The sequence below is a fragment of the Aureobasidium namibiae genome (genome assembly GCF_000721765.1).
Source record: "Aureobasidium namibiae CBS 147.97 unplaced genomic scaffold scaffold_11, whole genome shotgun sequence".
NCBI classification, from domain to species: domain Eukaryota; kingdom Fungi; phylum Ascomycota; class Dothideomycetes; order Dothideales; family Saccotheciaceae; genus Aureobasidium; species Aureobasidium namibiae.
In genome coordinates this window covers 1-13,113 of record NW_013581198.1, presented here as the reverse complement: position 1 = coordinate 13,113, position 13,113 = coordinate 1, and the positions used below count along the sequence as shown (strand labels likewise).

Sequence of the window (13,113 nt, the reverse complement as noted above, 5' to 3'; positions counted from 1 at the left end):
AAGTTGAAGGCTCTCTCTGGGTATGTCTTGGATTCTGATACCCTTGTGCATTCTTATAGCGAGAACTTCATCATACCTCCGTGGAGGAGTGGGGAAATTAGAGTTCTAGCACACAGGGAGGATGTAAAGTGAAGAGCACAGACACGAGGAAAAGCAACGAGAACTCCGTCAATGCAACCGGAAAAGATGAACAGAGAAAAGAAAGCCATTGAGCACCAGGCTCACAATGTACGCACGCCCCTCGGTTATCAACGGACACGGACTAATCCCAGGCACTCTCCTGAGAGTCTCTGACGCACTTTCTGACCTTCTTCTTGAAAGCTGGCGGGTCCTCGCGCCATTGTTTGCCGGCTTCGATGTTTGCGGGTGACTCGTCGTTGGGTGATGAGAGCATGCTGATGACGGAGAGCAAGATGGTCTCGGGAGTCTGGACGGGGGACCAGCGCTCGGCGGCGGATTCGTAACCGTACTTGTCTTCTTCCGGGGGATGCAGGATGGAGATGCAGACTTCGCCGCTCTCGTAGACTAGCACAAGATAGTCAGTACAAGACGAGACAAGGTAGATGAGGAGGGACGACTCACTGTTCGGATGCCAGATGGGTGTGACGAACTTCATCTTGGGAGGCATGTGGGGGTACTCTGAGGGGAAGTGCAGCAAGCTCCTGAAACAGCCACCGCCGTAGAGACCGCCGCTCTCGTCGGGCAGCATGAGCATGACCTCCCACTCGAAGACGTTGTTGTTAACCAGACCGCAGCTGATGCCAGGAATATCTTTGTCGCTCTGCATTTGCTTGAACTGGCGGCCCAGGAGGAGCGCCGAGCTAGACGATCCGCCGGGCGAACCGAAGCGCGGTACTGGTGATGAGGTCGCCATGATGTGTGTTGGTTGATTGAGGAGGGGTACTTTGCACGCGAGACGGTGGCGTGTGTGCCCGTGTGGATGCAGGCGATGAGTGAACGTGTGAGTCGGAGGTAGACGTCCAGGGGAGAAACCAAGTGGCGGTTCTAAAATTGTAAAATTGTTTGATAGCGGCTGGTCAGCCTAGGTTGCGTGCAAGGAACAAGGACAAGAACAAAGTCTCGAGGCTTCTCCGTCCGACCAAAACCCCCATGACGACCCACTTGCAGGGTCCGAGCCGACTGCCGACCGCCGATTCAGCCCTACCTATCGCCTCGCCCGATAAGAGCCTCCGAGCCAGTGAGCCTCCTTCGTTTCTTCACAACAACGGCACAAGCGTGAGACAGAAACACATATTCCAAATACTACGGCCAACTTGGATACAAAGACATAAACTTCGACTTCATCATAAAACATTGCATTTCGACCATCCCTACGCTGACTTTTTGTATCTAAGCAAAGCTGGTTCCAACCACAAAGCTGACATCGTTGTTGAAGCCAGTAGCAGAGTCAAAGTCGTGAACACCTCCGTTGCTAGCAATGTATCCGACGTTGTTGTAGTGACGAATGAATTTGGCAGGGTAGCTCCACGATCTGATCGTGTTGCCAGTCACGAGTCCGGTCTGCGAGCAGAAAGTTGCGTCCTCCTTGAAGGCCTTGGTGTTGTCGTTGCTGTTCAGCTGGAGCTGGAAGTTGTAGTGTCTGATGAAGCTGCCGGGTGTGTCGACCGACTCAAAAGAGTAGCAGTCGCTGTTACCCAGGCCAGTGCGGACAGTCCAGCTGGACTGTTGCTTCAGGGCAGTGGCGCTGGATGAGGTGACAACCTGTGTGTTGACAGTGGCTCCGCTGTGAGCCAAGTAGCGTGTGTCGTAACCAGGAGTCGTCACCTTGATCGAGACCTTGTTGCCCACGGTGAGGGGTGCTGTGTTCAACGATGTTGTGGCATACTTGGCAGCAACGATGTTGGCCTGGACCGATGCTTCAACCGAGTCGGATGGGTAGCCTGAGGTCATGACTCCCTCGTAGAAAGTACCCTGAGCACCGTTGCTGTTGTCACCACCAATACCAAGGATGATGGCGCCTTCAAGGCTCATGGGGTTGTAGCCACCAACTGTGGGACGAGCGCCACTGTAGTATGTTGACAAAGAACCAGATGCAGCGTTGCCACCGCGAAGAGCCCATTGGTTTGGCTCACCCTTTACCATGCCGGTGAAGAATCTGTTGTAGATAGAAGGATCGGCGGGGTTTTGCTTCGTACCCTGTCCAGAGAACAGACCGTTCTCAAGGTCGGCCATGAGCCAAGGGCCGCTGCCAGAACCGCTGCCCCAGACTGTGTTGTTGCCGTAGTAAACGGCCTCCATGTGTCCATTGCCAGTGTCTGTGTTGCTGACTTCGGCGTTTCCGTAGTCGAAACAGCAAGCGTCGTTGTAATGGGTACCATCCAGGACAGCGTACATGCCTTCAGGCTGGTTGCCAGTTGCTGTGCCGCTGACTTCGTCATTTCTGTAACCAGTGCCAGGCGAGACGAAGACGCCGTACGCTTTCTTGCCATTGAGCGTTACTGGAGCTCCAATAGCACTAGCCAAGTTGTCTTGTCCATTGACATCAGGTCCACTGAAAGCACCTTTAGGAGCCTGGTAGAGGTGGTTTGCACGGCCAGACTGATCGTAGATGATGCTAATCAGGCAGGTAGTGCCTTTGCAGAAAGAATCTTGAGCAGCGGCGTTGGCGACACCACCAGCAGACAAGGGAGTGATATCGGTGGTTGTACCGTCAGAACCTCTCTTGACTTGGTAGAGAGGGCCAGTGTAGGCATCGTACAACGCACGAGTTGTGCCATGAGCTGCTACGCAAGGAGTGCCGCCATTCTTGTAAAGATCGCAAGGAGCAGCAGCAACCAAAGATCCGGTGGCAGCCAAGCCCAGAGCGAAGTTCGACCTTGAACGCATGTTTGAGCGATGAGTGAGCTGTCTGGAAGGGTGTGATGTGAGAGTATGAGAAGAGTTGATGGTCGATGAGAAGGCTGCGTTGCCCTTTTTATTTATATTCAGGCCATGGTAATAAAAGCATGCAAATATAAATGCATACGAAACTTACTCTGATTTCTACCGTGATCCGGCGGGATCAACAGGATGATTGTGCTTACCGTTGTATACCCCAATGGATGCTTTGACTAGTCCCATGACCACATCAAGCTTGGACTTGTAGTAGTGCTAAACATTCCGCCGTAATTGCTGTAGTGTTGACCGCGAATAGTTGTAAGCCCCCCGCCCTTGCTCATCATATAGACCATCTAATTGTTCCGGTGGGAGTACGGGGTAACCTGTAGCAGTCGAGACCAGTCTCTTAGGCGACATGCACCACGCTGCTTCCATGCAGACGGATGATTTGCTCAAATGTGTCAGGAACAGGAAATTGGGAATCGCCTTCCCCACACGACACCACGCTTCTCCACGAACCTCGGGCCGCAGTCAAGCCTTGTGATTCTCTTGGTCCGGCTTGGACGCCATCTCGTTAATACAAGTTTTATAGTGGTCGAGAAGACAGGCGTGTGACCATAGTTGGCTGTGATGAGGTCGTCTCTCCAAGGTTGTAGGCAGTCGTTCACAGACAGTATCGCTTGTGTTGTGCACGTAGTTGCATCGCTTTCGGCATAAACCTCTCAGACTTTCATCGCTGCTCGTCACGGGATCGAGCTACGAGAGCTTCGCTAGTGATCGTCCCCGCTCGTTGACCATAAACGTATATTAGAATGCATATCACTAGCAATGTCAGCAATGTGACATTCATTTAGCTCGTCTCAATTACCCGTCGCCTTGTGAGATGCCTCTACACTCGGCGCATTCACACGGGTGAATGATTTGATCTCGCTTGCTGATCATTGCACAGAGTAGAAAGTCGACAATTCGTCCGCGAAGGTTTGAAATATAAGACCGAGCTTTGCATGACCGCTACAGTCGGGCATGGGGCGTACCCGAGGTAGTTCGGGTTCGGTTGCAATATGTGGTGGAGAGCATTGCTTGCAGTCATCCTGATCCTGGATAAGTGGTGAATGGTGGTTAACGGTGGCGAAATGTTTGGTTCGAAGTAGGCATGAATTGGGCGTGAAGGGGCCAAGGTTCGGCATCGATCTGAGGCTTCTGAGCTGCCGTAAAAAGCGGGAGGAATGGGGCAGAACGAGGGGAAGTTTCGCGAAGCTTTTTCGAGAAGCCTCATCCTCTCACAGCTCCGACGAGCCATGATATTCAATAATCACCGAGTTGTGCGAGCTGCGTCAGGATGTGACTTCGAGGACTCTTGAGAAACCAGCAGCTGGCATGTTTCGGAGAGTCTAGATATGCACATCTCTTAAACAGCATACATATTCTTTCCGTGACACACTTTCTGATCAGACTACTCCGTCTTCCATGTCCTCATAATGTCTCGACAGTCTGTTCCTCTCACAGCATATGTATGTGACCGCTTGAACTTGGGCAGCGTCAGGTTAGATGTACCAAATGAGCGTTCATAGGTCTTTCTGCAAGATGCCAAGTAAACGAGCCAGGGTCGCGGCGTGCGATTGCTCTTTCGAGCCGCACCCCACCACACATCATCTGGTCGATCAACCTCGTCATCCGGACAACATCATCAAGACGATACCTGACATCTTCTTGCATGTATACAAATCTTGTAACTCCAGAAAGAAAACAAAAGTCGTAGTCTTACACCATGGCTGATCCTTCTTCTGAGAAACAACCATCATCACCACCAACCAAAATGGTCGCGGCTAATCTCACCGTGGTCTTCAACACTCTCATCACTGGGCTACATATCCTCCATTACAATGGCGTCCTAGATGCATATGGCCATGTGTCTGTTCGCAACCCAAATAATGGCTCGAACTTCTTCATGTCTCGCAATCTTGCTCCTGCCTTGGTCGCCAATAGCAGCGACTTGGTCGAATATTATGTCGACGACGCCGCTCCAATCGATCCGAATGCTCCTGGTGGATTTATTGAAAGATACATTCACAGCGAGCTGTACAAACGCTTCCCCGGGATCAACAGTGTTGTCCACAGCCACTCGCCGCAGGTCGTTCCATACACCTTCAGCGGTGTCCCATTGCGCCCATCGATACACATGGCTGGCTTTTTAGGTATGCACACAAGTCCTTCCGAGAGTGCTCTGCTCATGCCTCGTGTTTAGGCGACGTCATTCCGAATTTTGACATTACCCAACACTACGAGACAGGCGACAAGCAGGACCTTCTCATCCGTTCACAACGTCTTGGAGCCGCGCTTGCAGCCGAATTTTCAACGAACCATACCTTGCCAAATGCGACACAAACTGAAGCCGATTACGCCGTGGTCTTGATGCAAAACCATGGATTCACGACCGTAGCATCGAGCATCAAACTCGCAGTCATGCAAGCGATGTACACGCAAACTAATGCAGGAATCCAGACGACAGCCCTGACCATCCAGAACGCGTATCCCAACAACAACCAACAAGAATTATCGTTCCTGACGACGCAACAGACGGTCGATTCGTGGACAACAATGGCTGGCACCTCAGACCGACCTTGGGGCCTCTGGAGTCACCAAGTGCGCTCCTCCAACCTGTACCAGAATCTGTTGGATCCAAACCAGACGCAGCCTGCTTCACCTCTGCTCTAGAGCTGTTTGTAGTGTCAGCTGAATACGCGGATGAGGGCTCATTCGACTTGAGAAGGGGTGTATCAAGGAGGTGAAGGTATTGACTGGAAGCTTTGTGCTGTACTGCAGAAGCTTTTACTTGTAGCTCTTTGATATACGATCCGGATCTGATGACTGATTGGACCAGTTGGTGCAGCTTATTTTATATGATTCAAACAACGTGATGTTGCCTACCTGTGTTCATGCTGTGAAAACAGAATATGTTGCCAACAATCGAGTGTTACTAACAAAACGCGACGATTGCTCCGAGGATGTAATCTTGACGAGATGGCACTCATACTCGCCTTCGTGCTATTGGATCGTCATTCTTAGTGCCAATGTGCCAAAAATCTGAACCTCTCATCAAGTCATCGCAAAACTTGTCCGGAGCTCGAGGGCAAAGTTTCGGTCGAATATGCTCACGGTAACTCAAAGGCCGCGGTATATGGCATACCCATGGAAGTTGTCCGACGGACCACGACCGAGCACGACCGACTGGGGCGGCTAAATTAACGCACTCATATAGAGCCTGGACTGTCCCTCGGGTTGCTCGTCGAGTTTTGTTTTCTATCAATCAACAAGCACAGTCGAGTCAAGGCAAGCACACAAGCTGGTCCATTTGCTGCATACGTGCATCGGCTTTTGTTGTAACGTAACCGCTGGCTACACGCGACACAGATTCCGCAGTCGGAGACACAAATCCGCCCAGCAAAAACAAATCCGCGCTGGAGAAGGCTTCTCGGATCTCACCCTCAGCTTAGTCACTCTAGACGGAATCATTTGGCAACACCCGTCAGACGCCGCACTTGCACCAAATGTGTGTTTCAAACTGGACACGACTCGGACAGCTTGATCTCGTCAACCACCCGCTCCGAGATAATCGCAAAGTTCGATGCGCTCTGGGCGCTGCGTCATATGTGTAGTGAAAACCAGCCGGCTCACGGACTCGGATCAACTTGAATCTCTGCCACGCCGGATCTTCTCGCTCAGATTCGTACTATGAACCAGCCAGGCTCTTCATCACAAGGTTGTGAGACACCAAGACAGCGCACTGCTGGACTCGGGTGGTTCTCTCAGCATAGGCAGCATGATCGACCTGACCTTGTGCTGTCGCTGTGGCTTGTCGAGTATCGACATGTGTGCTCGCGCTTGACTTGAGATGACCCTTACTCGTTGTCGTTATAAGCACGTTGATGATTCAACATCCGTCAACTAAACGGCTTTGGGTGACGCGCCTGCGACCCCTGATGTCAGACAAACTTGAGGCAACGCTCCAGTGCAACCTAACTCCGGACACAACGTGGCGAGAGGTTCGTGTCGAGGTCAATTTAATGGGACTAGGGCTTTGTGGCTTGATCGACTTACAGCTTCCGAGATCTAGGGCACGCCCTAGACGATGTGCAGTTGCAGGCCCCTGTGCCTCTTCAAGCACGAACCATTCGGGCCAAAGTCGTCCCTTCGGAGCAAAGTTGCAGACTCTATCGTCCGTTTTCTTCCTCGATCATCTCAGGTTGGCAAAAGCATGGGCGCACAATTGGTAAGTGACTCGATGACAGACGGATATATCGAGACGAGTCCCGAACAATACCCAGCTCTAAGGACAAGGGTAGCGAGGTACGTATCTCATACGGCGGGCCATCATATTAGAAGCACATCTTAATTAAGGTTCACCATGATCAGTTTACCGTTGAAGGATAGCTGCCGACCACGGCGTCTTGAGATCGATTCAGAGGCTCGAGGACACCTCATGCTTGCTCGGCCAAAAACATGAGTTGGTGTGCTTGTAAGTCGTCAGTATCATGCGACAAGATTCCGCATCGGAATGTAGTTGCGTTTAGCCGCTCTGGTTGGTGGAAGAACTTGGCCGTTTGGAGAAATTCATCTTCCGAAGGTTGATACCCCGAGTCTCCAGAATCTAGCGTCAATCTCCAATTCGACGGGTCTAAGCCTTGTCTATTTCTGAGTTTGGAAATTTCGCGCGTACGCTGCTCACAGGACTACCACAGTACCGAAGCCTGGCCATGAATATAGGGCATGTGGAGCCGTCGTTTGAGAATCTCTCCTGCCAAAACGACGTGACTTGTGTTGACTGCTGATTATTCTTCTCAGCAGACAACCTTTGTCTCGTTCATGAACCCTCTGCTTTGGTCATCGACATCGGAACCGCAGACAAGAAGAGACTGAAGGCCCAAGCAGCACCCACACACAACGAATGCCAGCACGCACAGTTCTGCTCATCCAGAACCCACAACGATGTCGTCCTCCAATCTCTTCCGGCCGCTCAAGCTCGGCAATATCGAGCTCAAGCATCGTGTTGTGATGGCTCCTCTCACTAGACTCTTCACAGACGAGAGTGACGTCCGAGCGCCGCTAGCAGTTGAACACTATGCCCAGCGCGCTTCTGAAGGTGGCCTCGTGATTGCTGAAGCAACTGTCGTGTCTTTGGAACTTGGAGGCGGCAAACACACGCCTGGAATTTGGACGCGGACCCACATTGCCCAATGGAAGGAGATCACAGACGCCGTACACGCCAACGGAGCTCACATGTTCCTTTCGATAGACTCCCTCGAGCCGCTGGCAGACGCCGCACTTTCGACCGACAAAAGACATCGACAGGCTAGCGAATCAAGCGAGTTCTCATCCCTCTCGAGATGTGATTCACCTTCAGAATCCATCTCTCACACCATAAACGAAGAAGAGGTCAAGTCGACAACTAGAGCTTTTGTCCAAGCTGCAAAGAATGCCATGGCTGCCGGCTTTGATGGAGTCGAGGTTGGTGCCAACGGCTACTTCATCTACCCATCATTACACAGACACACAAACAAGTTTCGAGGGCATGCCGAAAACCGTATCCGCTTCGCGCTCGAAGTGACCGTCGCGATCGCAGATGCTATTGGTGCTGAACGTGTTGGCTTCCGCATGAGCCCCTCTAGCGCCTTCCGCATGTCCAGTCTCGCACCCGAGTTCACTTCACTGACCCAGCAGCTCAAAGAACTGAACTTGGCCTATATCCACATCATCAAATCGCACGCGATCACAAACATCGAATGCGACACATACAAGGGCATCAAACCGTTCCTTACCATCTGGGGCCAGTCTTCGCCCGTGCTTATTGCTGGAGAGTTCACACCCGAGTCTGCCAGAAGCGCCCTCGACACCGAGTATCCCGACAGCGATGTTGCTCTTGTCTTCGGGCAACAGTTCCTTGCATTGCAGGAGGCAAAATTCCCGGTTGACGATCCGCTCGGGTTTGAGATTTCAGAGCTCAGAAGCCTGAATGCCAGTTTCTACACTGGGTTCGTATGAGGAGGAGTATAACACCACACAATCAGAGAAACATCCATTCAGGAGCCGCCTCAACTCTCGACTTATGTCCTAGCGGCTAGCACAGGTGTGCCATGGACTGGACACCAGGATCAGAGTGGACTCGCTGCATGTCAACGCCGGCGTTGATCTTTGCACAAGGCAGCTCCTCGTCTAGTCTGGAGAAGGAGGAACACTCTGCACGAATGTTCGGATGCGCCAGTCAAGCATGGCAAAGACTTCGCCGGACCCATGATCTCAACATCAACTGGAGGCTTGGGCACTCGGTTGGATCGTTTGCAAAAAGGATACACACCACTTACGACGAACCAGGCTGAATCGAAGAAAAGCCAACACACCACAAACATCACTCGCCTGTGACTTTGCGTCCCACGCCGTCAATGGACAGCTTAGCCCCGAATTCATCCTAGACTCGGAAGTGTACAGAATGATTCAACAGTAGACTTGGTACATCCAATGTCTAAACAAAAGGCACAGATCGATGCAGGATCAGCTGGCGGCGAGCATCCCAACACGCACTTCGCCAACTTCAAACAAACAAATCTGGTTGCATCAATCGTTTACGTACCATCAAGCGTGACTGAAAGGCACTAGAAGCGGCGGAGTAATGTCAACGGTCACAGCACCACGGCTTCTGGGAGATCCGAGACATCTGAGTATTTGGATTTGGCCTGGTTCCGCCCTTCGCCAAAAGTCTTGGCCATCTGAGTAACACCTCCCGAGCCGCCCAATTCCCATCTTTGTGAGCAGCGAGCACGCCATTGTGCTTCTACGGCAGGTTGGTATTTTGTAGATTCGATCGTTTTCAGTTGGCATTCTGTTGTCGTCACTCTGGGGCATCATCAGCTTTTTGGAGCCCAACCACGAATTATTTAACATTTAAGGGATACGAAAAAACATGCTTATACTTTGACGAGATTACAAGAAATACTCGAACCCATTCCAAGTCCCTTTTCAGAATCGCATCCATGTCTCCTTCTTGCGTTTGCTTCACAGCACCATCTTTCTAGTTCGTGCCTCAATAGCCTTTTCTGAAATCTAGGAGCGAATCGAAATATCGCTTGAGGCAACAAACAGGCAACAACCGCACTCATCCAGAATTTCGCTGTCCAAGCATCGAACATCAGGAAGGTCCGAGTATGTACTTTCGTTGTTGAGGAACAAAAGCGTCAAAACATACAGCAGCAGGGATTCCCACGTGGTCACCCACCGTAGTACTAATCTGCCGTTCAACTGCTTATGTATGGCAGAGCGGACGGGATGCCCAGTTTTCAGCTGACTGTGGCCGTATGTATTATATCTGATATGTTGTTGCATTACAATATTTCAAATCTTAGCGTTGCGAGCTCTTGCGTACCGTGTGCGTGCCGTTCCCAACCAATCCTCTCGACTGTTCGCACCAAACGTTCAGCTATTCAGCACATCACCAAGAAGCGGAAGAAGAATTATGGTGCTGCACCAGGCATCAAGCGGAACTGAATGGTCTCTGAATTTGCTTCGTATGTTTCGTCTCCAGCTTAATTTTACCGGACGAGCTCTTCTCCACGACATCCCAAGTCATAAGTGTTGGCCGGGTCGATTGACTGGTCCTGAGGCGAAGCACGACAGGATCTCACTCCTCGACCATGAAAACCACCTTGGCTTCTTGGTAACTTAGTCCAAGATGCGCTTCTACTCAATTCTTTTCTCAATCCGGCTTTCGGTAGTCAAGAGAACTCTTCGAGATACCTCATGTACCAGAGCAGGGCTAGAGCGAACATGAGAAAGATGTCGGCTTCATCAACAGGAAGTACGAGTACAGCCTCCCAGAATTCAGCCAGATCAAACCATGGCGTCAACTCTTGTTTGATGAGACAATTGGAGCTTCTTTTCTCCTTTACTTGGCAGTACAAGATCAAACAAGCGACAGAGTGAGAGATAAACCATCCAACCGAGAACGTGCAAAACTTCAGAAGCCGGCACGTCCACGAGCGACACAGAAGCCGAGGGTTTCGACGATCAAACATGCCCTGATATACGGAGTATACACTGCCCTAACATGGAGAGCTATTATATGCAAGCATGACTTTGGTAAAATCTTCTATAAATGCCCTACCCAGACACTGAACTTCCAATCGACCACACACACACACTATTCTTCCCATCTTTACAACAAGTCCCGGTGACGCCGATTCATTCATTCCATTCTCTAATCTACATCCCATCCAATAAACCAAAACAAAATGCCTTCTTCTCGCCAGATCCTCACTGCCCTTACCGCCGTGGCCTTCGTCTCCGTCGAGGCCGCCATGGGCCCTGCTTTCAGCACCGGACCCGTCGCCGACAACTCCTTCATCCGTGAAGTCCAGTCCACTCTTGTCCTGCCCAAGGCCGGCAAGGCCAACAACAACGGCCTGCTTTCGCTCTGGGTCGGCATGGGTACTTCCAACGGCGATTTGATCCAGTCTATTGCCGACAACATTCAATCCGAGAAGTGGAGCGTTTACGGCTACACTCTTCTGTCGACTGGCCGTTAGTGTTCTCTCCATCGCTGTGATGTTAGCGATATCTCTTGCTTACCATTGTGAGAAATAGCCACTTCGCAGATGCCCGTTCAGACTGAAGGCACTGATGCCACTGTTGGAGACCACGTCACCATGCACTGTAAGGATAACTTCCCACAAAATCTCCAAACCCACAAACGTGCACAAAGTCTGACAAAACGACAAGACAAGTACAACGACTCGACTGGCAACTACACCCAAACCGTCCTCGTGAACAACAAGCAAGTCGCCAAACTCTCCACCAAGGACGGCCACGCCCAAGGCTGGGGCAGCGCCGTCGAGTGCGCCGACACCAGCTGCGGCAGCGTTGGAGCTCACAGTAAGTTTCCATTTCCCCCCCTTTTCCAGTTTGCAAAGGACACAAAAGAAACACGAGCCTGACTCCAACAGCCTGGATCAACACCAAAATTATCCTCGATGTTGCAGACCCCAACTACATCAACACTCTCGGCAAGGGTCAGGGCGTCACTGGTGATCTCGTCACCAGCGACAACGGCAAGACTTGGACTGTAAAGACCATCTCCGTCCCTGCTTACTCGTTTTAAAGTTGCATATCTTGCAGATGTTAGTATCCTTAGGCAAATGATTGGCAATTTCTGCTCCGTGTGCGCATCTCAATTCGTCTACTCAGATTTTCAAAAGCCCCTGGGTCTGGTCGAGAAAACCAGCTTTTGGGATTGCTGTGCTTTTGTTAGATCATTATCGAAGTGAGATGATGCGTTTCAAGCAAACAAGGGCATGCTGTAGATGACACCAAGTGCTTGATACCAAGTACTTTGGCGTGCCATCGAATGGCCGGATGGCCCAAAAATGAGACTGTTGATGCCTTTTGCTCCGTGTAGAATGTGTCAGCCGAGATGTTGTCCAACTGGCAAGCCAACAAAGAGCAGTATTGACTGGACGATCCTACAAAAAATCCGCCTTCGTTTTGGTCTTTTGGTTACAAGGTATGTAGTAGCCTCCTCCCCATGTGCTAAATTTTGTCACTACCACCTGCTCTTTTATTCTAACGACAAGGCGGAATCAAAAGCCATCATAACGCATAATAGTTTCTAGACGATGGCGACAGCCACTGAGAGCCCCTGATATTATTATTTCCTCATGAGCTCTCTGTGGATGCTTCCTTTTCACTAGGAGGACTGTATATCTCTATGGTGGTCGACGTGGCATAATTCTGCACACGGGGAGTGGAAGGGCAACAACAGAGAACGAATGACCAAGATTATCAGTAGACCCATCAAGTTGAGCCCAGAAACAACCATGAATAAAGTTGAGGTTTCTATTCGAACGTATCACAACAGATCCTATGACACGCCGATATGATGTGATGAGTCTTGCCTCCGATCAAGATGAATATGTAAGAGAAAAGATGAATGAATTTCTGCGGCAGCTTAGTATCTCTGCCGCACACCACCTCTCGATCCCTCGTTCCAAAGACAGCATACACTGTGCTCTTCACACCATTTCCTGTACCATTCAGGTCTGAAGCTCTTCCTGGCCTAATTCAACCGTGTCCTGGGTAGTGCTTGCTTTCTTCTTTCCTTTGATTTGATGTCGCGCGACTTCTATCCGCAAGCCCTGCGCATTCAACCATGCATCCGGATCTTCTAATACAATGGGATCGTATAGGAGTGTCTTTTCATGTCACGTAGGGGTCTTGTGGTCAGAAGTGGGG

General features: G+C 50.8%; 5 protein-coding genes across 5 annotated transcripts; 3 read left to right on the top strand and 2 right to left on the bottom strand.

Moving 5' to 3' along the window:
• Window positions 1-262: 262 nt before the first annotated feature.
• On the bottom strand, window positions 263-874 carry M436DRAFT_49241 (ubiquitin-conjugating enzyme; the record flags this gene model as incomplete). Its single annotated transcript, XM_013570702.1, has 2 exons — window positions 263-525; window positions 583-874. The coding sequence occupies 2 exons, from the start codon at window positions 872-874 to the stop codon at window positions 263-265; spliced, it is 555 nt and encodes a 184-aa protein (XP_013426156.1).
• A 476-nt stretch (window positions 875-1,350) lies between these two features.
• Window positions 1,351-2,847, bottom strand: M436DRAFT_64706 (alpha arabinofuranosidase; the record flags this gene model as incomplete). Its single annotated transcript, XM_013570848.1, has 1 exon — window positions 1,351-2,847. The coding sequence occupies one exon, from the start codon at window positions 2,845-2,847 to the stop codon at window positions 1,351-1,353; it is 1,497 nt and encodes a 498-aa protein (XP_013426302.1).
• A 1,759-nt stretch (window positions 2,848-4,606) lies between these two features.
• On the top strand, window positions 4,607-5,553 carry M436DRAFT_49963 (arad-like aldolase/epimerase; the record flags this gene model as incomplete). Its single annotated transcript, XM_013570846.1, has 2 exons — window positions 4,607-5,033; window positions 5,084-5,553. 2 exons carry the CDS (start codon window positions 4,607-4,609, stop codon window positions 5,551-5,553), a joined length of 897 nt encoding a protein of 298 aa, XP_013426300.1.
• A 2,271-nt stretch (window positions 5,554-7,824) lies between these two features.
• Window positions 7,825-8,877, top strand: M436DRAFT_73644 (FMN-linked oxidoreductase; the record flags this gene model as incomplete). The annotated part of the gene is made up of 1 exon (XM_013570906.1): window positions 7,825-8,877. The coding sequence occupies one exon, from the start codon at window positions 7,825-7,827 to the stop codon at window positions 8,875-8,877; it is 1,053 nt and encodes a 350-aa protein (XP_013426360.1).
• Window positions 8,878-11,117: 2,240 nt separating this feature from the next.
• On the top strand, window positions 11,118-11,983 carry M436DRAFT_49004 (uncharacterized protein; the record flags this gene model as incomplete). The annotated part of the gene is made up of 4 exons (XM_013570646.1): window positions 11,118-11,406; window positions 11,470-11,538; window positions 11,605-11,757; window positions 11,829-11,983. 4 exons carry the CDS (start codon window positions 11,118-11,120, stop codon window positions 11,981-11,983), a joined length of 666 nt encoding a protein of 221 aa, XP_013426100.1.
• Window positions 11,984-13,113: the final 1,130 nt, after the last annotated feature.